This window comes from Ctenopharyngodon idella, chromosome 13 (genome assembly GCF_019924925.1).
Source record: "Ctenopharyngodon idella isolate HZGC_01 chromosome 13, HZGC01, whole genome shotgun sequence".
NCBI classification, from domain to species: domain Eukaryota; kingdom Metazoa; phylum Chordata; class Actinopteri; order Cypriniformes; family Xenocyprididae; genus Ctenopharyngodon; species Ctenopharyngodon idella.
The window spans coordinates 24,541,838-24,568,699 of record NC_067232.1 but is presented as its reverse complement, the minus strand read 5'-3'; the positions used below and the strand labels follow the sequence as shown (position 1 = coordinate 24,568,699).

Sequence of the window (26,862 nt, the reverse complement as noted above, 5' to 3'; positions counted from 1 at the left end):
AGATGATAATGAAGTTCTTGTGCTTTTTTTTCAGTGTTGGTTTTTAAAGCTGCATAAAGTTGTTTCTGAACTTCATTAGCTTTACAAGGTTTTCTGCCCATCACACATAAAACAGACAGACAGATGCTGTGATTGTTTTAAAGGGGTTTGTAAGTGTCTCTGAGAAGCAGGGCAAATCCACTCTGTCTGTTTAACATTCACTCTCACTTATCATGTTGGTTTAATGGAACCTTAACTTAATTTGCTTCACCACTTATTCAGCTGAGAAACATGGCGGCTGGGGGGATGGAGTTTAAGCAGGAGCCTCTGTGCATATGACTTCGTTTTTCAGTCTAACCTTTGACTTTACAGTTAGTCCCAACACATTTGGGTTCTTAAGAGACCCTTTTCTTTTTTACAGAAACCTAAATGAAGTGCACAGTCATGTAAGTGGCAATTACTGAGAGCAGACCAGTGTTTGAAATATGGATGTACTGTTGGAACGGGATCTCATTTGGTTCCATTTAAGTTAGTGATTTAACTTGACCTCAAAGCAACTTTATTTTCCTTATATTGTGGATGATGAAGAACACAGTTGTGAAAATGTTGTTTTGTCTGCAAAGGAGAGCTTGTCATCTTAGATGATGCTTTGTGTTTTTACACATCTGGAGGCAGTGGCTCTCTGACCTTCAGCTGAGAAAAACTGGGTGATGGAGGTCTTGGCTGATGGGAAGGCAAGCTCAGCCTCAAGGTGGTTGACATCCACTTTGATATGTCAGAGCAGGATGCAGATGCCCTTCTTGAGATTACAAATGCAGACGGAAAAGGAAATGAGATGGATAGCAGTGATAAATTTGAGCATGTGACATTTTCTTTGAGTGTTAGTGGGGCGTTTGCATATAAGCGTGCAGTGTGCACTTTTTCGCTGTTAAAATCACTGAGAGCACGCACAATTTTAATGTAGTGAGCATTTTTGAGACTAAAGTTACACTTATAATTTAATAAAAAGCGAATTTCATATTGTTAGATCGTGTCGACTTCCTACCGACAATGCCAAAATGTTAGATGGGATAGAATCCTCCATACGTCAGAAATACAGAAATATCAGATCCGACTCCGGATGCCGAATCCCTTTCAGAAGATATTCAGTTTTGTCTGGTATCCAAACCCAGTCAGCAGAGCTTGTCTAATACCCAAAACCTGTTAACAGCAAGACTTATCTGATGGATGGTTGCTCTCTTAAAGTAACGCACACAAGTTGCTATTGAGAATCCCTAGATCTTTCAATATCAAGTGAAGTTAGTGAACTGAAAACACAACAAACAAACAAACAGCAATAGAGCTTTTCACAGAACAAACTTCATTTTCTGAGTTGTTTTGCAGTGACTTAACCAATTGGTCTCAGGGTGATTTGTAGCAGATGTGAAGTCAGTTCTCCTCAAGATCACACAGGTGTCATGGTGAAGTTTATCACATAAACTATATGGACATGATGTGCCTTTCAAGTGGAGTCAGAAATATCATGATTACAAATTCAGAGTGCATTAATGACTCATCTAAGTCATATTTATGATTGGAAAATTAGATGATACATGAGTTGCAAAGTGTTGCGATGTTGGATGGGGCATAATATAAAGTAATGAACATTGTATAATATATCTAAAATGGATCATATACACTATATTGCCAAAAGTTTTGGGACACCTGCCTTTACGTGCACATGAACTTTAATGACATCCCATTCTTAATCCGTAGGGTTTAATATGGAGTTGGCCCACCTTTTGCAGCTATAACAGCTTCAACTCTTCTGGGAAGGCTTTCCACAAGGTTTAGGAGTGTGTTTATGAGAATTTTTGACCATTCTTCTAGAAGCACATTTGTGAGGTCAGGCAGTGATGTTGGCGAGAAGGCCTGGCTCGCAGTCTCCGCTCTGTGATTTTACGTGGCCTACCACTTCGTGGCTGAGTTGATGTTGTTCCCAATTGCTTCCACTTTGTTATGAAACCACTAACAGTTGACCGTGCAATATTTAGTAGTAAGGAAATTTCACGAATGGATTTATTGCACAGGTGGCAACCTATCACGGTACCACGCTTGAATTCACTGAGCTCCTGAGAGCGACCCATTCTTTCACAAATGTTTATAGAAGCAGTCTGCATGCCTAGGTGCTTGATTTTATACACCTGTGACCATGGCAGTGATTGGAACACCTGAATTCAATGACGTTTTGTGAGAATGAATGCCCGATTTGAAGGGACTAGTTTTCCAGGGGCACTTGAAGTCCGTATGATACACCAACATTTGACAACCAGAAAGAGTCCAAATATTTTTGGTCTTCATTTTGAACTGTAAATTTATAATTTATTTTTGTGTGTGTTTTTCAGGACTATACCATCACCATGTATTTCCAGCAGTCCTGGCGCGATAAGCGTCTGTCCTACACAGGGATCCCTCTAAATCTTACTCTGGATAACCGAGTGGCTGATCAACTCTGGGTGCCTGATACTTACTTCATAAACGACAAGAAATCTTTTGTTCATGGGGTCACAGTGAAGAACCGCATGATCCGTCTGCATCCTGATGGGACTGTGTTGTACGGCCTCAGGTCAGAGAGTTTGTTGGTGTGTGTGTGTGTGTGCGTCTTGTTTTTTGTTTTTTTTTGTACTTTTTTAAAGTATTTTTTGTCTCACTTTTTCTCTCTCTCATGCATTAGATTAATGTTTGTCTCTTTTTTGTGCGTGCATCAATACATATATCTCTGTCTGCATGTGTATGCTGTATTTTTGGCTGACCCTATTCCCCTGGCTGTCCTGATGTTGCTTTTTTAGAATTTAAAGCCCAGTGAGAGATGCGTATCCTGTCTCAGTCAGGGAATATGGGTTCTGTTTACCAAAGAAAGATGAGGCTGTCTCTGTCCTGGTTGAACCAGGCTATTTGTTAGCATTCACTAATTAGCAAGAGCACAGTCCAAATCTGAACCCCGGATTGGTTTCATCCAGACATTATTATAATTATAACATGTAAAGAGAACAAAAAATGTAAGTCATGAATAAATTATGTACTCTACTGTTCATATGTTTGGGGGGTGTAATCAGCAGTCAGCAGTGGCGTGTAGCACAGTCACTCCTACTAGCCACTTTGGCGGGTTGAATTTTATATGTAATACATTTTTCAGTTGTAGTCTTTTAAAAAGGCATCTGAAATAATATACTAAGTGCAATGTAGTGTTGTCAATTGACTTTTTTTCTCAGAACTGTTTATATGTCGTGATTCTGACTTTATAACAAGCAATTGCGAGTTATAAAGTCCAAATTGTGAGATATAAACTCACAATTCTGAGAAAAACCATATTTTTTCCCACACAATTGGACATTATAACACACAATTGCGAGTTTATATCTCACAATTCTGAGAAAAAAAGTCAGAATTGCAAAATTTAAACTCGCAATTGCAAGTTTATATCACGCAATTCTGACTTTATAACTCACAATTGTGAGTTTATATCTCGCAATTGCGAGAAAAAAGTCAGAATTGTGAGATAAAAAGTCGCAATTACCTTTTTTATTTTTATTTCATAGCAGAAACAAGCTTCCATACAAACCCTCCTCCCCTCATTTATCATTTCATTTGCTCCGGATGAATATTGTTGGTGTTACAGGGCATGAATTTCGGCATGGGTATTGTGCATAATTTTATGCCGCCTCTCACTACTAAATTGAGTTATTTTTCACTGCTTATTGCACTTAAACAATTAAATACACACTAAATAATGTCAAAATGCTCTTGAGAAAGAAAACATGCGTAGCAGTATAATGGATTCATGTGTCAGGTCTTAAAGTGACAGCAGCCTAATTTACAGTACCTGCTTCCAAATTATGAGATAATATAAAAAATACCTATATGGCAGTTTTTATCCATGGTATCAATGTTACAATTGTGGTCAGTAAAAATGCTGAGTGGCTAGTAACTTGGGAAAACCACTAGCCACAGTTAATGTCAAGCCCTGTCATTGTCATTGTATTGGTCTTCAGTGTCACATGATCCTTCAGAAATCATTCTAATATGCTGATTTGCTGCTCAAGAAACATTTCTGATTTCTTATTATCAATGTTGAAAGCAGCTGCTTAATATTTGGAAATTGTGATTCTTTTTTTTTTTCAGGATTCTTTGATGAATAGAGTGCATTACATTGTAAATGACTTTACTGTCACTTTTAATCAATTTAATGCATCCTTGAGGAATAAAAGTTAATTTCCTCCCAAAAAATAAATCTTATTGACATTCTTTTCTTGTTTTTAAGCACAAAAGTTCTCTACATTCTGTTAGATTTATGCTATTTGAAGAAAAGTAAACAAGCCTTAATATCTAATAAAGTTTAGCTTCTATTATTGTTACTGTAAACAAACAAAAAATAACTTTCAGTAGTCATTGTGAAATCTACCAAAACATAAAAGGAAAATATTGATCAATTAAAGTCAAGATTCATGTCTTTCTGCAGAGGAAAAGCTGCAGTCCTATGCTTCTTTCCCTACATAGTGCAGAGTTTGATGTGCAGCTTTGTCTGTCTGATATTCCCTCTCTCTCCATCTTTCTCAGTACTGTATAATTTATATCTAATGTACTATGCCTGAGAGGTATGGACATGTGCTGCTCTACAGCGGTGCGCACCTATGAGTGTGTGTCTATAAATATATGTGATCACTGAATAGATAACCAGAAGAACAATACGGAGTATAAAAAGGTGTTTTTGTGGGGGTGGATGTACCTGTACGTGTATACATTGTGTTTGTGTTGCATTTGTCAGGAAAAGTGCTTTATACCCATCCAGGACTGCAGAACGAAGAAGCAATTCCATCATAAGTTGTCAAAAAGTGCGGCAGTCACGCACTGAAAGGCCACCGCGTGTTTCCGTGTTAATTAAAGCTCAATGTAATTAAGATCCAGCCAGAGGCATTTCAGAGAGGGGCTGCAGACATGACTGAGACAGCGTTAAGGCAATTACACAAGAGAGGAATATAACACAAGAGTGATATAAGGAACACAGTGTGTCTGCAGTGTTGTTTCACCAGCAGCTTGTAAGAGAACCTTTAAAAGACACGTGAATGAACAATAAGCAAATATTACTGTGTGTCACCATGCAATTACTTGCTACATCTATTTTACTTAATGGTGGTTGATTTGGAGATGATTACATTTGTTATTTTGTTATATGAATAAGTACACGTGTGCTTGTCAAGTTGATATTAGTTCAGCCTGAATTAAAGTTCTGCCAAGCCTTCCCGAGCAGCCATAGCTCTGAATATAAATCTCATTACAGGTGGAAGCAGGTGGATGTAACACCATCTGCTCTTAAATGTTTCACTTACCTCTTCTGACATATGGACAAAGTTAAATTTTTTCTAAAATAACACAAGTATGTTTGATCAGTCAAACTCACAAACAAACTTCCTATTACTGTAGACCTTCTAAGCAACTGCTCAATTGTAATAGTTTCGTGTTGTGTTGTTTTTCGCTTCATATCTGTAGGATAACTACCACAGCTGCATGTATGATGGATTTGCGCAGATATCCGCTGGATGAGCAGAACTGCACACTGGAGATTGAAAGTTGTAAGTGCTGTTCACGGATTAACCATTAACAATCATGACTAGCACAGATGGCTTGATTGCATATTCACAATTGATCATGAGTTAGTGTTGTCAAAAGTACCGACCGCAATACCAAGTCAGTACTGAAATTTTGAAAATGTGATTCTTTGAGTGCTGTTGAGCAGATTCGTAAACACCTCTGATTGGCCTTTGTGTTCACACGCTTATCAGATATGTCTGTGATTGGCTACAATAATCAACGCACAGGAGCGTTTGAAAGCACATGGAAATGTTTGAATTTGAAAGTGTTTAGAAAGCTGGAGTGGGAGCGTTTGAAAGACGGTCCGCTGATAGACGCCTGCTTTCAAACACTCCCGTGTATATCTGTGTAAGCCCTCGGTGAACGATGTTTGTTTACAACATGTTTTTGAAGCGTTGATCATTGTAGCCAATCACAGACATATCTGATGAGCGCGTAAACACAATGGTCAATCAGAGGTGTTTAAGAATCCGCTCAACAGCGCTTAAAGTGTCACATTTTTAAAATTTCAGTACCGACTTGGTATCGCGGTCTGTACTTTTGACAACACTAATATGAGTATTAGCTGAGAAAACAATATGGAGATTATTCAACATCATTATAGTATCATTAAATATACTAATAGTTTTATTCATTAAATAGTTTTCTTATCATTGCACACAAGCCTTTCACTATTAATTCATTTTACAATCGAGTTTGTTAAACCATCCAGAGGTATGTTTACCAAAAACATAATTTTCTCAAGTTGAGTAGTTACCAATATAGTTCAAAGATTCAACATTTCCCAAAACCATCAATGATCATTTACAAACAGCATCACAAAGTCACGTGATTGGAACTACAGCTCTTGGTTAGGTGCATAGTTTATATTTAGTATGGCATGTGGATCTAAGTAGATCATGCTCTTAAGCGCAATCTTATTTTTCACATATGCAAATTACATTCTACTTCTTTTAGTTTGTCAGAAGAAAGAAAGCGCTGTTTTTTTAATTTTTAAGAGTTATTGGGCGAATGTGCTCTAGAACCCCGGGGAACCCTGGAGTGAACCTGTGACTGAATCAAACATCTGGAATTAAAGCAAAACAACAAAGAACAAATTGGAAGTAGTATAGCAATAATCTAACAATAATTTAACTCCACCAACTGTCATTAATGACAGTTCTTTATTGTTGAACAAATGTGGTTTGAACTACAGATGTGCGACAAAGTGGTTTCAGAAAAAAGCTTTGACTGGCTACTGTAGTTAATTTCTCCAATAATGAATCAAACTATGGTAGTTAAAGGGTTAGTTCACCCAATAGTGAAAATTATGTCATTAATTACTCACCCTCATGACGTTCCACACCCGAAGACCTTCGTTCATCTTCGGAACACAAATTAAGATATTTTGGATGAAATCTGAGAGGTTTCTGTTCCTCCATAGAAATCCAACACAACTACCACTTTCAAGGCCCGGAAAGGCAGGAAAGACATCATTGAAGTACTCCATGTGATTCCTTTGGCTTAACTTCAATTTTATGAAGCAACGCGAGTGCTTTGTTTGTGCAAAAAAACATAATTTTCCACTTTATTTGCGTACATGCGTGCACAAGAACATCACGTCGCATGCGTTTTGTGTTCATGCAATAGCAAGAGCTTTGGATAATATTATTTTGTAAATAAACTGGTAAATTATGTTTTTTTTGTGCAAACAAAGCACTTGCGACACTTCATAAAATTGAGGTTAAACCACTGGAGTCACATGGAGTACTTTAATGATGTCTTTACTACCTTTCTGGACCTTGAAAGTGGTAGTTGCGTTGGATCTCTCTGGAGGGACAGAAACCTCTTGGATTTTATTAAAAATATCTTAATTTGTGTTCCAAAGATGAACAAAGGTCTTACGGATATAGAGCGACACGAGGGTGAGTAATTAATGACAGAATTTTCATTTTTGGGTGAACTAACCCTTTTAAGCAGTGATTTATGTTGTTGTACAGGGGACATGTTCTTATATTCTGTCTGTTTTCTCTTTTTTAATTACATATATATGCAGACTGGCTTTTCCATCACATCCTCTTCAGCATCTTGTGCCATGATTGATGTTTTTAAGCTACATTTTTAAGACATCATGTCAAGACACATGTCTTAAGCATTGAGCATGTCTCCTGCATTCTGTTACATGTGTTTCATCTCACTGTTTTTTAACTCAAGATCACATCCTTTTAGAATGGCTTCACACAAGAGGAGGTAAATAAGGTTTGTAATTGAAACTTGTATTTCTCCTCAGGTTATCTCCCCATTATTCTTTTTAATTAGTACCAATAAATTAATATAAAACATTGACAGCCCTAAAAATATATAGAGAGAGGGTGAATGCAAAAGTCCACATTTTCACTGAAAGCATTATATAACGATGGACGAATTTCTTTATTGCATGAAGTTGCAAGTAACTGTTGTATGATAATGCAGTAAAAAAAATGGTGCAATTAGTTGTATAATCCTAATGCATGCATGCATCATTCATTTATCAGGAAAAATACCTGCAGAGAATCTGGCTGTGCTGACTAATCTCTCTGTTTCATCTTTCTCAGTCTCTGCGACTGTCTTACTCTCTTACTGTCACTCTTTCTTTTTGCTCTCTTTCATCTCCTCCTCTCATCTCTTTTGCACTTTGTCTCTCTCGGGGTGACAGACAGTGTTTGTAATTGGGTGTCTGCTCTGTTGGGCAGACAGCTGTAGCTCTGTGAGGCTGTTGTCATGTCAGAGCTCTGAGATGCATATCACAGCACGAAGGAGAAATCTCAACACCAACATCACAGCAGACATAAACCATGTCGCTTTCATGCGGCAGACATAAATCATGTCATCTTCACCACATTCACATCATCCATGGGACTGGACAAGATCAGACTCGCTGTAATGTAGACAAAAATACTTTCCACAAATAAGTTATTAGTAGTTAGTTCACCCAAAAATGAAAATTGTGTCATTTACTCACTCTCATACTGTTTCAAACCTGTATGACTTTCTCTGAAATATAAAAGAAGATATTTTGAAGATTGTTGGTAACCAACAATCTTTGGTGAGCAATAGCTATGTTTCCATCCAAAGTTGTGAATTTAATTTGGAATATCGCATAAAACATTTGAAGAAAATAAAATCGTCACTTCCTGATAAACTGGCACTGAATATTACTAAGAAAAATGGAAGTTGCTGCAGTAGAAGCCACGGTATATAATATGTTTTGTATATAATAAATTATTTGCGCCTCAGAGCGTGCAGACGAACCGTAGTAAACGCTGTCATGTTATCTTGCCTTCAGATGCCTGGTGTTTGTGAACACACTCATGGCAGGGAACCACTTTAACAATAGACATTCGTCAGGCATTTCAGAATGACCAAATCAGCATTTCAGATGCTGCAATGAGATCGGTCCGCTGGTTGGTTCAGTTATGCCGTCCCATCGCAAAGTCACGTCTTTTTTGAAGCGCATCAAGTAATTTATTTGGTAAAAGTGTTTCCATTGTACTTTATGCGCATGTTTTCGTATCGCATAAAAAATGTATCTTAATCATTTGAGTGCATACATTTTTTTTTTTTTTTATGTGCATTTTTAGAATATATGCACATTTTGGCGTTTCCATCCAGTGGGTTTTTTAATGCGATATCCCAAAATGCGCATGAAAATAGGTGGATGGAAACGTAGCTATTGACTTCCATTGTATGGTCAAAAAAAAAAAAAAAAAAAAAAAAATTTTGGAACGTCATATTTCATTTCACTATCCCTTTATGTACATGTCATGGAATAAAGTCTCTTTTTTTCTTTTTCAACAAAAGGTCAGTAAACATTAGCATTTATGGAATCTTTCATTTAGATACTATTCATTTTATGTGCATTTTGCCATTTTTACAAACCTGTTGTTTTACAAACCAAAATTTGATGTCACACAGGTTGCTTTTAAGAAACTCAGATGCTTAGATCTTTCATTGGCATTTTTTTCTACATTTTGTATGAAGAAAATCATGTAACAGGGTTTAATACAAAATAGGGCTTTTAACACTTGAAATAGTTAACCCTGGGTTATTCTAAACCCTGGGTAAATAGAATCCTGGGTTATCTTGCTTCACGATTCACACTGCTCTAATTTACCCAGGGTTAATAATTAATCCTGGGTATTCATAAGCTAACGTTTCACATTGTACATTCCTAAACCCTGGGTTAATGTTCTTATTTGCATATTTGCGGTGTCAGTGTCATTGATTGGATAAACGCAGCACGCGACCTGTTTACATAGCATTAGCATTTCTTGTATTGCCGACTGTACTTTCGAGTTTATAATGAATGGACTTTTGGACTATAAAGGTAAGAATAAAACAGCCTCTTGTCCATTCAAATTGTCGCGTTTTCTGTCAGCATTTGACATTTTTCCTCTCAAATCCTGAATTTACAGTTTATATACAATGTGCAGTGTTTCTGTGACTGTTCAAAGCAGGCAAATATGAGTATGTGATTCGTTGTCTGTTGCTAAGCGTCTAGCTGTAACATTCTAACACCACATCGTTTCACACTGTACAAGTTTGGCACTGCAATGCAGGGTTAACACCTTTACTCAGGGTTAAAAACGGTGTTTAGAACGAAGATAACCCGGGGTTAAGCGCAGTGTGAAAAGCCCTAATGTGGGACAGCTATATATTTTTAATTGATTCAATATTTAAAGATAGTATTTTTACCACAATGAATTGAATATCAGTTTAGGAGATTTTAATTGGTACAGTCAATACAGTGGAAGAGAAAACAGGCCAAAAACATTTTGGAACACTCATGAGACACACCAGAGTGTACCCTTTTTGTAGAAAGCAGCACCAATTAATCAAACGTCACAAATCTGACGTGCAATTTCAGACTCAAACATTAAAGAGAAGAGGACCGGGAAGAGTAGACCTTCATGAGGATTATCTCTGTGCTTCAGTCACTCAGGAGTCTAGACTGATGTTTCTTTTGATTGGACTTAATGAAGAACAGGGAGAATTGACTATCGTAATACTGTATCCTCTAATTAAGCTTTAATGTTCTGCAGTACCGTGCTCTCCTGGAGATAAGCGCGGAGAGTCTGCAGGGACAATCTTGTCAGTTAGACCTGGACCAGACCTCTCACAGAAGTGTTCTCAATCACATGCTGATTTACACCACTGACAACACAGACTGTGGGAACGTGAGAGAGACAGCTTTCCCTTTGAGCCAGCATGCTGTTTTGTGAATATATATGCATTTCTGAATGTTTCTTTCCCTCTTTTGCTTCTCAGATGGCTACACTACAGATGACATTGAGTTCTACTGGCAGGGAGGAAGTTCAGTGACGGGGGTGGACAACATTGAGCTGCCGCAATTCTCTATTATTGATTATAAAACGCTGTCTAAGAAGGTTGTGTTTGCCACAGGTACAGTGCGCTCCCTGCATATTCATGAGATGAATAGACTTTCTTTTGAGATGAGTCAGCCCTCCTCGGTACTGTATGCCAAGATTGTTTCAGTTCACGTCAGTTCATAAATGATTCATTAACATAAAGTTGTTTTTTATTTGTAAGCACAGAAATTCAAAAGTGTGTATCTGTAATTAGGGCTACACGATATATCGTTTTAGCATAGATATTTCCGTTTTCTTTTCTCGTGTATTTCTGCTTGAACGGACACATATACGCAGAATTATGTCAAAATGCCTGTCTCGGCGAGTGTCATAGTAAAAACATTAAAAAAGAAAACGGATGTGTATTGGATCCGTGCCTTAAAGTGACAGCGACCTAATAGTCTTTAACGGTCTTAAAGTGACAGCAGCCTAATATTCCTGCTGCTGTCTGTGTCATTAATGTTAATCAAACAACAAAATACAAAGAGAAAATTACTTTTTGTAGCTTTAACAAAGATTAATTATATTTAATTTATACAGTGAAGACTATGCAGTGCTATTTTAAATTTGATTATTCAATTTCTGTACCTAAATGCTTTTAGACTTGTCTAATTGCCAGTCTCCACAGTTTGTTAACACATGCATGCATATACAACATTCAGTTTGGGGTCGGTAAAAAAAATTTTTTTGAAAGAAAATAATACTTTTATTGACGCTAAAGACTGGAGTAATGGCTGCTGAAAATTCTATAGTAAAATAGAAAATAGTTGTTTTAAACTGTAATAATGTGTCACAATATTACTGTTTTTTATGGAAGCTTGTTTCCGCCACGGAATAAAAAAAAAAAAGATAATTGCAACTTTTTTTCCTCAAAATTGTGAGATATAAACTCGCAGTTCTGACTTTAACTCACAATTGTGACTTTATATCACGCAATTCTGACTTTGTAACTCGCAATTGCGACTTTATATCACGCAATTCTGATTTTGTAACTCGCAATTGCGACTTTATCACGCAATTGTGACTTTATATCATGCAATTGTGACTTTATATCACGCAATTCTGACTTTTTAACTCACAATTGCGACTATATCACGCAATTCTGACTTTAACTCACAATTACAACTTTATATCACGCAATTCTGACTTTAACTCGCAATTGCGACTTTATATCACACAATTCTGACTTTATAACTCGCAATTGTGACTTTATATCTCGCAATTGTGACTTTATATCACGCAATTCTGACTTTATAACTTGCAATTGTGACTTTATATCTTGCAATTGTGACTTTATATCACGCAATTCTGACTTTATAACTCGCAATTGTGACTTTATATCTTGCAATTGTGACTTTATATCTCGCAATTGTGACTTTATATCACGCAATTCTGACTTTATAACTCGCAATTGTGACTTTATATCACGCAATTCTGACTTTATAACTTGCAATTGTGACTTTATATCTCGCAATTGTGACTTTATATCTCGCAATTGTGACTTTATATCACGCAATTCTGACTATCTCGCAATTGTGACTTTATATCACGCAATTCTGACTTTATATCATGCAATTCTGACTTTAACTCGCAATTGCGACTTAATTGCAACTTTATATCACGCAATTCTGACTTTAACTCTAGAGGCTTCTTTCAAAAACATTGAAATCTTACCAACCCCAAACTTTTGAATGAATTATTACTGTGTGATTAAGTTACTGAACTGTGTGTGTACAGAACAGGATTAAGCACTAAAGGTGAAATGACAACCAAATTTAGCTGCAGTGTGTAAGTGTCATTTGTGTACTTCGCTGACACAAAATGCTTTTATTTCTCACTTTCAGGGTCGTATCCTCGTCTGTCTCTCAGTTTTAAACTAAAGAGGAACATTGGGTATTTCATCCTACAGACCTACATGCCTTCAACACTGATCACCATCCTGTCCTGGGTCTCCTTCTGGATCAACTATGATGCTTCAGCTGCAAGAGTTGCTCTAGGTGTGTGTGTTTGTGTGAGGTCACCTAGTGCTTCACACCAAATAAAGACTCATACATTCATTGCACTTTTTCAACACCTCACTTTCCCCACCTATTAAATTTACAATTGATGTCAACCAGTTTCTAAATAAGCTTTTTCAAACATTGTAATACTGACTCTTTTTAGGAATCACCACCGTTCTGACTATGACTACAATCAACACTCATCTTAGGGAGACTTTACCCAAGATCCCTTATGTGAAGGCCATAGACATCTATCTGATGGGCTGTTTTGTCTTTGTGTTCCTGGCCTTGCTCGAGTATGCGTTCGTCAACTACATATTCTTCGGCCGTGGTCCACATTTACAGAAGAAAGTGGCAGAAAAAGCTGCAAAAAGCAACAATGAGAAGAGTAACAAAGTTCAGGTGGGTTATTGATCAGCTCTATGTTTACACTAAGTATTTTTTTATCAATACAGCAGAGGTCTTGGGCTTCATACTGTCTCCTATTATTATATGTAGGTTACCTTTGCCGTCATCTAACATTCGCAAGTTAACTCTTTCCCCGCCATTGATGAGTTATATTGTCTTTTATGAGAAAACACTTCCCAGGCAAAGACGAGATTTTACGACTTTTCACTGTTATAAGGTAGGGGGCGCTGTTATATAAATCAAAACTGCCTAACTTTACTGAATGAGACATCAAGGACGAGCTACAGGACTGTGAAGCTTTGGGGGTGCTGATGGACTCAATCTACTCCATCTGTGTTTTGATCATCGTTCTGAATCTGATCCAGATGTAGTCTTTGACAAAAATTTGATTTTCTCAGCTTTTGCTCAAAATGTTGCTTTTTTTATTAAACTTAAGTGTTGATAAAAATGAATGCATGAAGCTAGAATAAAAGCAGAGGGTCTGTTCTTTCTTTTGATATATTGTTCAGATATATATTAAATATATATTCTAAATATATATATTCAAAATATTCTGGGGCCAGAAAATTTTTGTGAAAATTATCAAAAACGCTGGCGGTGACTGGCAACTTTAAAAACCAAAAAACACTGGCGGGAAAAGAGTTAATTTTCATAAACACACTTAAATGTAATCTTTAGCAAACCTGATATCTATTTTTCATTCTATTTTTCATGCATTATAATGTGGTGATGCCTAAATTTACTTTTTGCATTTGGATTTTAGTTTTTTGTCTTATCAGCTTTGGCCAGAATTTTAATATTGATACATCTTTATTTCTTTTTGTATGAAACTTTTTAGTGAGAAAAATCACTTATTTAATAAAATGTATTTATTCCTTCTTTTATTAATTAAGGTTGATGTCCATGGAAACATTCCCCTGACAAACCTTGATCTGCGCCTTAGCGGGGCAGAGATGTTAGGTGCTCTTGGGGACCCAAGGAACACCATGTTCTCCTATGACAGTGCCAGCATCCAATACCGTAAGCCCCTTACAGGTCGGGACCTCTATGGCCGGCCCACTGCCTCTCTCGAGAGGCCAATGGCACGAAAAAAGAGTCATCTTAAGAGGCGAGCCGCTCAGCTGAAGGTGAAGATTCCAGACCTGACAGACGTGAACGCCATTGACAAGTGGTCACGTGTCATCTTTCCAATCACTTACACCTTCTTTAACTTAGTATACTGGCTGTATTATGTCCACTAGGGAGCAGCACTGACTCGACCCAGTCATTCACACATCAGGTCAGGCTCTCCTACTCTCCTTGCGGTTTTGACTGTCAGTCAGATAGGAGGAAGAGGTGCTTTCTGTAGGTAGCCCTTCTCTGTAAATTATTAAACCTTAAAAAATATATAGTATAAATCTGTATTATACTTTTTAAATAAGAGAAAAAAAAATTAAGTTAAAATGACTGCCAAACTTTTACTGCTTACTGTAGATTGTCATAAATATTAGTTTAAAATTGTCACTGGATTTTTGCACTTTGCTTCTGTAGGATCCATTTCACTGACTGCAGGGAGTGCAACTTTGCAATGCGTAGAAAATAGGCTTTTCTTAGCTGATGACTGCATTGCACATCTACCGTAAGTCAAGCTTGAATCTGTACAGAAACAATATTTGGAAGTTGTTTTCATCCTTCATCTTGCATATATGAAGGTCTTAAAAGGATTTTCTGGGTTTATTACAAGCTTTTTTGACATTTGTGGCATAAATTTCATTACCACAGAAATTACTTTTGACCTGTCCCTCAGTTTTTATAATAAATAATTGGAATAAATAATTTAAAAAAAAAGCTCTTAAAGGGTTAGTGCACCCAAAAATGAAAATTCTGTCATTAATTACTCACCCTCATGTCATTCCATATCCGTAAGACCTTCGTTCATCTTCAGAAAACAAATGAAGATATTTTTAATGAAATCTGAGAGGTTTCTGTCCCTCCATAGAGATCCAACGCAACTACCACTTTCAAGGCCCGGAAAGGTAGGAAAGACATCATTAAAGTACTTCATGTGACTCCAGTGGCTTAACCTTAATTTTATGAAGCAACGCAAGTGCTTTAAACATAATTTACCACTTGATTTATGAAAATATTTACTGTTTAATATTTGTAGTAACTCTATGATACCTGGTAACACAAATTGGCGTAATGTAACAGTTGAGCACTGCCTACATGGGCCAAACTCCTCCTACAGGAATTAATGTGCAGTATAATTTACTGAATATAAGTCAACTAGAAAAGTAGTTAATTCAAAAAATTATATTTTATAGTTGGTCGATGGAGCTTAACTTGAATTAAAACCTGGAACATTTCTTTAAAACAAGACCTTCATAGTATATATTGTTTAAGTTTGTTGATGAAAGCCTTGCCCCAGTTTAGACACATCGCATACTGTAGATTAAACTGGTTCTTCTTAGTAAGACCTCAGCAACTTCACTACCAAGAAATGGGCTCATCATTTGGGTTACAGTATTTATAGGGCTACACCTTAAAAAATATTGTCTGCAGCTCTTGTGTGTCTATTTGTGGCCTAACACTTTCTGTTCTCTATAATCAAATGTAGTCAAACTGCCAGAAAGGATGTCCTTACATCAATATGACAACACATGATGACAAGCAGGAGTTCAAAGTCCAGACAGTATGTAAATTTGTACATTAAAACATATCAGGTATTGGAAGATCAATGATGTCATCATGTTTTTCTGTACTTTTTCTTATAAACCAATGAATCCTGCATATTTCATTCAAAGCACCAGTTGTATTTTCCGGCCCAATTTATATTAAATGTCTTTAACTACTGTGTCCTAACATTTAAATTAATCATATTTCATACAATGTACTTAGTGTGTACATGCATGTTTTTTACACTGAACTTATATTTTAAAAAATACCTGCATGTAATTACAGCTGTAATTAATTTAATCTAATCTAATTACATCAATAATTACATGGTCGACCTTCACTTACACCGTACCTGACCCATAAACCTACACATATCCCACCAAACCTGTCCCTAACCTTACCCATATCCCACCAAAATTGAAGCAAAAGTGTTTTGGGTAACACTTCATTTTACCATGTCCTTGTTACATGTAGTTACTATAGTACTTACATGCAACTAACCCTCAACATGAACACAGTATATATATACCGATCAGGCATAACATTATGAGCACTGACAGGTGAAGTGAATAACACTGATTATCTCTTCATCACGGCACCTGTTAGTGGGTGGGATATATTAGGCAGCAAGTGAACATTTTGTCCTCAAAGTTGATGTGTTAGAAGCAGGAAAAATGGTCAAGCGTAAGGATTTGAGCGAGTTTGACAAGGGCCAAATTGTGATGGCTAGACGACTGGGTCAGAGCATCTCCAAAACTGCAGCTCTTGTGGGTTGTTCCCGGTCTGCAGTGGTCAGTATCTATCAAAAGTGGTCCAAGGAAGGAACAGTGGTGAACCGGCGTCAGGGTCATGGGTGGTCAAGGCTCATTGATGGACGTGAGGAGCGAAGGCTGGCCCGTGTGGTCCAATCCAACAGACGAGCTACTGTAGCTCAAATTGCTCAAGAAGTTAATGCTGGTTCTGATAGAAAGGTGTCAGAATACACAGTGCATCACAGTTTGTTGCGTATGGGGCTGCATAGCTGCAGACCAGTCAGGGTGCCCATGCTGACCCCTGTCCACCGCCGAAAGAGACAACAGTGGAAACGTGAGCATCAGAACTGGACCACGGAGCAATGGAAGAAGGTGGCCTGGTCTGATGAATCACGTTTTCTTTTACATCACGTGGATGGCCGTGTGCGTGTGCGTCTCTTACCTGGGGAACACATGGCACCAGGATGCACTATGGGAAGAAGGCAAGCCGGCGGAGGCAGTGTGATGCTTTGGGCAATGTTCTGCTGGGAAACCTTGGGTCCTGCCATTCATGTGGATGTTACTTTGACACGTACCACCTACCTAAGCATTGTTGCAGACCATGTACACCCTTTCATGGAAACAGTATTCCCTGGTGGCTGTGGTCTCTTTCAGCAGGATAATGCGTCCTGCCACAAAGCAAAAATGGTTCAGGAATGATTTGAGGAGCACAACAACGAGTTTGAGGTGTTGACTTGGCCTCCAAATTCCCCAGATCTCAATCTAATCGAGCATCTGTGGGATGTGCTGAACAAACAAGTCTGATCCATGGAGGCTCCACCTCGTAATTTACAGGACTTAAAGGATCTGCTGCTAACATCTTGGTGCCAGATACCACAGCACACCTTCAGGGGTCTAGTGGAGTCCATGACTCGACGGGTCAGGGCTGTTTTGGCAGCAAAAGGGGGACCAACACAATATTAGGAAGGTGGTCATAATGTTATGCCTGATCGGTGTATATACAGAAGTTAAAGACACCTAATATAAAGAGTCAATAAAATCCAGGCTTGATTCATTAGCAAGAGGTTAAAAATGATATATAGCTTAATTATGTTAGTTCCTATTGTTCAATATTTGACTCAGCACTCCTAACACTACTGCAGTGGAAATGTAGCTATGACTTTAGAGATGGGCATCGTTTTAGGGATGTAGTTCTAAGTGTTTATATAGTAAGTGACTTAGGTGATAGTAAGTATTTACCTTACAAATTTGTATTTAGCTTTAAACATATTCACTGTGAGTTATATATTATCTAAGCTCACCAAAATGGCAGATAGGACTTAATAACAAATTAGATTTTTCCTCTATGGCTGAACTTGTGCCTTTTAAGAAAAAAAAAAAAACATTTTACAGGGTTTAACATACAGTAGCAGGGTAGAAATATTCTGAATGGATTTCCACTTTTCTATAGAACAAAGATTACTCAAGGGTACCAAACATAATCAAAATGAAAGGTACTTTCAAGGGCTTTTCCAATGCCCTGCATTAATATTCTATATAAATACATAAAATGCATTTGGCATGTAAATAAACTGCTTGCACTGCAACACTGTTTTTGTTTCAGTGTCAATATGACTGGGACATGAGCAGCTCTGTTATTGTATAGGAGTGAATTAACTCCCTTAAAGATTCTCAATTAAAGATTATCAAAGAGATCTCAAGAGTGGCAGTGTAAAAACACGCTCCAGCCAGAATCAGCATGAATACACAAACACGTAAAGACACATATTTAACTTAGGGTTGTTCTCATATCACTCGTACAACAGCAGATGCCAAAAAAGGAAAAAAAGTATTTTTTAAACAGTATCCTATTATCCATGTATGATTTCTGTAATTGCACTCATGCTATTGGCCGATGCAATCTTGTGCAGATGCGGAGTGTGTTGAAGGAGAATGTGTTGTCACAGATTGAGACTGAGAAGATGATTGTATTTGAGTGTATGTATGTATTTAAGCCTAGGACTGCAACCACAGTTGTACTTTATTTTAAATCGTAGACATTTTGAATGAATTCAAATAAAATATCTCACTAAGCATAATGTGAAGAGCTGATTATTGCATTGTTGTTGCATCAACACATGGTATAGGTGTTTTGTTTTTTTGTTTAGTTTTTTTGTGAGCTGGGAAGTCTGGGAATTATGATGGACAGTGGAATGGATAAAAAAAAATGAAAAAAAGGTTAAAAGTTCACTTCAGAATTAAAATTTCCTGATATTTTACTCACCCCCATGTCATCCAAGATGTTTATGTCTTTCTTTCTTCAGTCGAAAAGAAGTTACGGTTTTTGAGGAAAATGTTCCAGGATTTTTCTCCATATAGTGGACTTCACTGGGGTTCAACAGGTTGAAGGTCCAAATTACAGTTTCAGTGCAGCTTCAAAGGGCTCTACATGATCCCAGACGAGGAATAAGGGTCTTATCTAGCAAAACAAAATGTTCTAAATAAAATTTATATACTTTTTAACCACAAATGCTCGTCTTGCACTGCTCTGTGATGCACCACGCATTACATAATCACGTTAGAAAGGTCATGCGTGATGTAGGCGGAAGTTTCTCCTCCAACTTCAAAATCATCCGACATCGTTGTTTTACCTTTTTTTGTAAAGGGCATTTGACTTTGCCTTTGCACGTTCTCTTTGTAAACACTGGATTGGTACTTCCGCTTACGTCACGCATGACCTTGAATCATGTAGATCCCTTTAAAGCTGCTTTGTAACTGCAATTTGGACCATCAACCTTGATGAAGTCCACTATATGGAGAAAAAAATCCTGGAATGTTTTCCTCAAAAACCTTAATTTCTTTTCAACTGAAGAAAGAAAGACATAAACATCTTGGATGACATGGGGGTGAGTAAATTATCAGGAAATTTTAATTCTGAAGTGAACTAATCCTTTAATTGTTCTCACAAACAATGTTTGGGGGGTTTCTGTCTTTTATCATTTTAGCAACCTTTTTGGCAAAAAAGGAACAACTCCATGTGTTGGCTTTAATGTTTTTAGTTCCTTTATTTATAAAAAGGCATCCTTTTGGGGTGTGAAACCAAAATTCATTTGCATTTCATGGAGAATTGAACACAAGACCTCAGGCCTTTAGCTTTTCATTGCGCAAAATCCTCAGCCTCAAGCGATCCTAGCACCATTAATCAAGAAACTTCAAGTCGAGTCCATAATTATGGAGCTTAAATAATAATATTCAGTCTGTTGAGCTCTTTATAAACACCTCATAAGTAGAGAAACTGAGAGATTCCCGGTTCTGTCTGGAAGGTTCCTGTTTGCCCGCATACAGGCATTGTCTCATAATGCAGACATCAGAAATCCTCTCTTTGAAAGCATTATGGCACAGAACCATCTTTGTAAGAAAATGTACTGGTTGGTATCTTCATTTTAACTGCAGCACCACCTGAAATAAGACACAGTGTCAGCAGAGGTAAGCGTTGGTGCCACTACTGTATATTAAAGTGCCCCTTTTATGCTTTTTTTTTTTTGTATATTACCTTTCATGTAGTTTATTTAGCTGTTTTGAATGTAAAAGTTCTGTGTACGATAAATGGAGTTACTGTCTCCCAAAAGTAAGAACCCATTCTGAACTAGGGTTGTCAAAAGTACCAACTTCAGTACTGAAAAATGATCAACACTTCAAAAACATGTTGTAAATAGATATCAATGAAGCTTACACAGATACACATGGGAGCATTCTATCAGCTGATCCCTTATAAATCCGCTGATACACACGGAAGCGTTTGAAAGCAGGCGTCTATCTGTGCAAATGCTCGGTGAAGGGCGTCAAAGATGTCTATTTACAACATGTTTTTGAAGTGTTGATCATTGTAGCCAATCACAGACATATCTGTTGAGCATGTGAACACAATGGCCAATCAGAGGTGTTAAGGAATCTGCTCAAAATGCTAGGGGGAAACACCCTCAAACACTGTAGTTGCAGCTGAGGCCTGAAAGATTTTGGTTTGTGTTGTTGACATGTCGAGAAGAGGCTGTTTTCTGCGCCGTTTTCTTCCAAAGAATTGATACGGTAAAACCGAAGCCATCGTTACTGTTTGTATCACTGTGTTTACAAGTGCTGAGGAAGCCTCCTGAAATTCAGATATAGTAATGGAAGTTTTGTATTACATTATGTGCTGTAAGACAACAGAGCAGAGTATGCTCTCTGAAAGGCGGGGTTTAGAGAGGCCAAATCCTTGATCGAACCATTTCAGACACTGTGAGAAAAGGTAATGCTGCAATGTATATTATGAGAAAATTGTGTTTTTTGACCTTGGATACATGTAAACCTATTTTAGGAGACCTTCAAAACAAAATTAGGAACTTTAAAGTCCTCCTGTAGTGAATAATTCTATCCCTTAAACTCATCTTTGATCACCAAAATGGAATGTAACTCAACACCCTTTCTTCATTTACCATTAATATGCAAATTAGCCCCGCCTCCACTCACTCGCACAAGCTCAGAGATCCACTCGGTCAACTTACTGAGGTAAACGCTGCACTGTGGTATCGCTTTTTACAATGTCAGACACATATGATTAGCCTTTTGCTTGACTACGTTATCAAACAGCTAATAATGTGTTGCTAATGTTACACAAAACATGTTCCCATGACAAGAAGAATGTCATATACACCTAGGATAGTTTGAGGGTAAGTAAATTATGGGGTAATTTTCATTTTTGGGTGAACTAACCCTTTAAGGTATATTAAAAACACCACATAGACATTTAAACAATATTTAAACCATTATTTTCACCACAGGGGGACTTTAAAATAGCATATGAGGGGCACTTTAATAGTCCATTACCTTAACGGTAAGTATTACCTTATTAGCGGCCTCTAGTGCACTGATGAGAGTTTGCAGCTCCTCTTTGTTCATTTCTATGTTCACAGATCTCTGAATTCCATTCTCTTTCAGGTCCAGACTAAGATTTAGCAGAGGGGTGTTTAAAGCTGACAGCTTATCACTGGATAATGCCAGCTAGGAAGGAAAGAGGGAGGATTTAAGAAAGCAATATTAACAAATGGAATATGATTCATGCATGCATGTATGTATGTGCTTGGTGCACCTTTAACTGCCAGTTGAAGTCCTGTAGCTGTGTGCTAGAGATGGCATTGGTTCTGTCCACCAAAGCATGTCTGATCTCATCAAACCTGGACCGCACACACTGGAGAACAGCCTCAGCCCGTGATGTGTCCAAATCACTCAGCAGCTCCTGGATCTTCAGATGTGCACAAAATAATCAATCTCACAAATGAATCAGATGTTTAGTCAACCAATAAATCTATTTGGACATTTACATGATTCTGTACACAGTAAGACATGTTTATAGGTCTGTCTACTCACCTCTTGATCTGAGCAGCCCCTTCCTACAGCAAAGCGGATGAGAGAGGAGAGGGTGTTCATTAACTCCACCCATTCTGCCAGACTCCACCGTTCACCGTAATCTGTTCGCCTCGGACCACTCCGCCCGCACACCCCATCCACCACCCTGTGTATGAGCTTACAACGGAAATAAGGAATTGAAGTATTCAGAGTTCAAAGTTGATAAACAGAGATTATACTGTATAAGGAGTTTCATCTAGAATGATGAAGGTACTGCAAGGGGTCTGTGGACTTACAGTCAACCCAAATTTATTCAGACACCTTGAACATTTCATTAATTATTAGAGTTTATTCACTATAGTTTAAAAACAAATGGTAATAAAATATGACAAGATCCTGTGTCAGAAAAAAATTATCTTAATTATGTCAGATATCACTTGAGCAAAACAAAGTGTCTGAAGAATTTTTGGTCCCAAATTTTTAGCAATTTTACTGGGAGTCCACTGTATGAAGAATTTTTGGGTATAATATGTCACAGTTTACTTTATTTTGCTATCCTCACTTACATAAATGAACTATAGTGTCCTGCACCTATAGTAAAAGAATATAAAAAATTATATCTAGTGTCTGAATAATTTTTGGTTTGACTGTATATTTGAAACATAATTTATTTGACATTACAAAAATATACTACATATTTATTTGTAAATGTGGTTAAAATTTATGAACAAGCAAAAAAAACTTTATCAACACAGCTGATACTAGCATAAAACAATCATTAAACATGCATTATAATATTTGATAAAGTTAATGTTATTAATTGACACCATATATACAAAAAAATGTAAATTTTATTTTACGGAGTACCTGGTGTTGACAGAATTTGGTTTTTTTTTTGTTTTTGTTTTTTTTTACAAACCTTTATTAAACGTTTTTAAATAACAAACAGGCATTATAATTGTTACACACAAACACAATAAAGAGGGGAAGTATGAAGTAAAATTTTCAAATCATTTTTAAATGCCACAAAAATTTACAGCAAGTAAAGGTTGGCCATCCCTGACCTATACGTTGGTAGACAAACATCAGCTTAGATTTAAATGTATTAAAACTACCTTTGCAAAAATATACCATTTATAATATCATAATAAATTTACGTGGGTCTCATTGAAACACTGCAAGAATCTTTCACAATCGTTGTATGTATTAATGACAGTACAAATTAATAGTTATCGTATTTTCAAACAATAGATAGTACAATCATTTTAGTAAGAGTATGTGATGCCAACTGTGTATTTTTTAAGTCATACGCCAAAAGCTACTGACCCATGGCTGAGCTCAAGCTGATGCAAGCCACTGGTGTGAGATCAGTACAGCTATTTGTGCATTTATTTATATAATTTCATAAACAGCATTATAAATACATTATATACTTACTTTGGGGCATTCTTCAGACGGCAATTTGTCGAGCAATTTTATCATTATGCTGTCAGTCGTCTTCCTCAGCGTCGACGATGTCAGCTGATCAAATGTCACGTGACTTCATCTTCTGTCGCGTCGGTCTTCAGGATGTTGCGCCACACGTTGATGCTTAAACCCTGGGATTTATTAATTAAACATTTTACATGCTGATTAAATTTATGTTAAAGAACAAAGAACCATTTCACTCGTCATATTTACACATCATTGTCAACTTGACCGAAACCGGAACTAGTCGCTCACAAAATTTCAAAATAAAAGTTCAAAAAAAGTACATTTATTACTGTTTAGATGTATAGATGTAGATTTGAAATTAGATTAACATTTATTTAAAATAATTTACACCTACTGTACACAACTGGACTATTTTTCCCAAGCAAATGACAGGCTTTTACCACGTCTTAAAAAAGGAAAAAATATTTTACTCAAAATCCCTTTGAAAATGCTGCGATATAAAATGTTTTACGTTCAAATAAAAATGTTGTACTTGTTTAGATTGCCAAAGGAGAGAAACGCAGGATAGAAACGTGTGGGTGTTGTAGAGAGAGACTGTGGGAGTATGTGTGACACACAGGATGCTCACGCACGCGCAAGGCGGGCTCATGCAGTTCTACAAAGCGGGTTACTGTATGTTTATATATTTAATGTGACTGGTGGATCGTTAAATATAGTAACAGAAAAGCTTATGCATGATTTGTACAGAATTATACTTACTCTGAAATGCGGACAGTCCATGACTCGACGGTAAGTTTTAAGGCTTTGTTATCTGGAATATGTGTTGGGTCCTTTAAGAAAGTATACATCTTGGACAATAAAGCATTTTATGATTTTACACTCCTTTTACACTCCTTTTGACTCACTCGAGGTCACATACACATTTATGGCACTTGTTTTATAGGTGTCTGTGGATGTGTTTCCGGATGTGTAAAAAGGAGCTTTTCCCTTTTTTAAAACCAAAATTGGAAGCATCACGATCTTTTCATCACGATCTTTTCGCGTCTAATGAGTAGCACGTGATTCGGGTTGTGTAATTACAACATTTGTTGGTCAAAACAATGGAATGTTTCGTTTAAACTGTTGTTTAACTGTTTAAATTTTACAACAAAAAGCATAAAATAGGCTGTTGCCAAGTTTCATTGTGACAGCTTACCCCATATCACGTGACAACATGCCCTGTGTTTAGTTTTCAGTTAACAGTTACATATATCGTTTTTCCTCGGCAATAATGGTGGAAATGTCCAATAGTTTTTTAGTGTATGTGTCTGTACAGAAACTGAGTCAAAAGTGAACCTAGCCTGAGAAATACTTGAGTAAAAAATGTGTAACTAGCATGTGACTAGTCGTTTCAGAGGCCAGCGCGAGCTTGCTAGTGTTTTTGCCTGTTTCTCAGTTTATTATTCTGCTTATTTATATAAAGCATACAGTATTACATTTGATACATGAATTTCTAAGGCCTCTAAATTAGCAAAAGTTGTGGTGCATGTGTCATTTGCAGTGGAATCTTTATGATTTTTATGAAGTAAATACAAGAATAACATTTAATAGTTATATTGCACGATGAACATTTACTGGACTGAAGCAACTTTAACTTATCCATGCATCATTTATTATGTATTTATGTGTTTGTTTAGAACAAAAGTTAAAATGTGAGTGTCAAATATGATACAACAAGCCTCTGAGGAATGTTTGTTCATATCTCAATTGTATTGCATTGCATTATATGTTTTGACCCCCACAATTAAAACTACAGAGCTTTGTTCATAAAAACATTTAAATGTCATCTAATTATTGGGAGATATAGAGTGACAACTGAATATATGAAATTTACAGTAAGTAGTCTGCTATACTGTAATAAAACCTTAAATTACAAGCTATCAGAATGTCATCTAATTTTTAAGCCATAAAAATAAACACCAAATTGCAAAGTTTGAGCCCTTGAATAAAATTGAGGAGTTTTTTCCTTCTCAAGTATGAGCTCCATATTATCATTAAATCATGCTATATGAGACACAAAAGCATGTTGTATCGAATATTATACAAAACATTAGTCAAATATGCAAACCATTTATGTTCTATTTAAAAAAAAAAAAAAAAAAACCCACTGATTATTATTACTAATTATAATTTTGTTTTGTTTAAAGGTTCTGTCATAGCTTCTGTGTTAATTTTCATATGTGTTATGGTTAATGATTTGGTTAACCTTGGGGTCATTGCATATCAAATCATCCAAATTTCGGAAACTTCCCCTGCTAAACTGTTTTGATTTTGTTAATAATTTTTCTGTAGTCAGAGTTATAAAGTTAGATATTCCTCTTTAAAAGAAAAAAAGGATCCGCTGTATGCAAAGCGACCCACATTTGGTTTTTGACCACTGAAAATGTGTACAATTTACTCATGGAGCCACATTAACATGTCCATATCTCTCGGACTGAACCATCGAGGGCCTTTAAAATGAAGATGCCAAAAGAAAAGTTTGTTATGAACCTAGAATATAGAAGGATATTAAGATATCTTTAATACTTCTTGAGTTACAGGCATGCAAACATGAGGCAAAAAAACAAGAAGTGCTTTTTGCCATTTTTGAACTGTCACCTTTGGCGTATAATGCAACAAAGATTGCTAAAATCAAAAGATTACTAATAGACCTACCAATCTCTGTGTAATACTAAAATAATGATGCTGCCATCTTTTTAAAGTCATTTTTACATCCCTGTAATTTGGCTCCAAATCTCAGGTGAAAATTGTCATTTTGACCCCCCTCTACAAAAGAGTGGATTACTCAGTGACATTTAACATTTTGGCTTTCATCATTATTTATGTTTGTCTTTCTACAGAAAAAACATATTTAAACAAAACATATCTGTGGCCATCTATGATCTGCAATACTGTGTGTGTTTATATAGTCGTCTTAGGGTGGCATTTTTCAGCTTCCTCATTTCAGGTCATGTCACTCTTGCAGTATGTTCACCATAGGCTTTTCATAAAGGTGAAACCTCTTGTATTTTGGCCTGTGTGAAATATAAGCTGCTTCATTTGAAACAAATTAAACATTCCTTCCTCTTTCCATGCTATGGGGATGTGGTTATCTTGAAAATGGTATTCGCTACAGGCAGAACTTCTGCCTTTCAGCCATGCAAAGCTTGTTCAACAGGTTTCATGCTTTCAAAAGGAGAAGAAATGGAAGATTGCAAGGAGCATACTCTGTGGATTTAT

At 36.7% G+C, this 26,862-nt stretch overlaps 3 protein-coding genes across 9 annotated transcripts in view; 2 read left to right on the top strand and 1 right to left on the bottom strand.

Annotated features, from left to right (window-relative positions):
• The window catches only part of gabrb1 (gamma-aminobutyric acid type A receptor subunit beta1), a 30,282-nt gene extending 11,395 nt beyond the window's left edge, over positions 1-18,887 (top strand). For 2 of the 5 annotated variants that reach the window (XM_051916150.1, XM_051916151.1), the window contains 6 exons: positions 2,364-2,584; positions 5,506-5,588; positions 10,894-11,028; positions 12,839-12,991; positions 13,158-13,396; positions 14,296-18,887. In XM_051916150.1, coding sequence (XP_051772110.1) covers positions 2,364-2,584; positions 5,506-5,588; positions 10,894-11,028; positions 12,839-12,991; positions 13,158-13,396; positions 14,296-14,643 — 1,179 coding nt within the window. In that variant the 3' untranslated portion in view covers positions 14,644-18,887. The remainder of the gene's footprint in view (positions 1-2,363; positions 2,585-5,505; positions 5,589-10,893; positions 11,029-12,838; positions 12,992-13,157; positions 13,397-14,295) is intronic. The other 3 variants (XR_007933081.1, XR_007933079.1, XR_007933080.1) reach the window with 3 other exon arrangements.
• Positions 18,888-19,828: 941 nt separating this feature from the next.
• Positions 19,829-24,185, bottom strand: commd8 (COMM domain containing 8). Of its 3 annotated transcripts, none has more exons than XM_051916154.1 (6): positions 23,999-24,185; positions 23,608-23,768; positions 22,192-22,347; positions 21,914-22,066; positions 21,670-21,825; positions 19,829-20,247 (listed from the first exon to the last, which is right to left on the bottom strand). In XM_051916154.1, the coding sequence occupies exons 2-6, from the start codon at positions 23,650-23,652 to the stop codon at positions 20,227-20,229; spliced, it is 531 nt and encodes a 176-aa protein (XP_051772114.1). In that variant the 5' UTR covers positions 23,653-23,768; positions 23,999-24,185; the 3' UTR covers positions 19,829-20,226. The 3 variants fall into 3 exon arrangements, with proteins under 3 accessions (XP_051772114.1, XP_051772116.1, XP_051772115.1); XM_051916156.1 differs by having other exon boundaries at positions 24,137-24,155; XM_051916155.1 differs by lacking the exon at positions 23,999-24,185 and having other exon boundaries at positions 23,608-23,876.
• Positions 24,186-24,222: 37 nt separating this feature from the next.
• atp10d (ATPase phospholipid transporting 10D) overlaps positions 24,223-26,862 on the top strand; it is a 37,442-nt gene continuing 34,802 nt past the window's right edge. Inside the window, exon 1 of the mRNA XM_051916146.1 lies at positions 24,223-24,393. The gene's annotated coding sequence lies outside the window, so the exon portion shown is untranslated. The remainder of the gene's footprint in view (positions 24,394-26,862) is intronic.

Coding starts and splice junctions, on each gene's coding strand:
- commd8 (XM_051916154.1), bottom strand. CDS start 23,652: ATGATAAAATTGCTCGACAAATTGCCGTCTGAAGAATGCCCCAAA. Junction 22,348..23,607: donor CGTCTGAAGAATGCCCCAAA/GTAAGTATATAA, acceptor TTCCGTTGTAAG/CTCATACACAGGGTGGTGGA. Junction 22,067..22,191: donor GGGGCTGCTCAGATCAAGAG/GTGAGTAGACAG, acceptor GCACATCTGAAG/ATCCAGGAGCTGCTGAGTGA.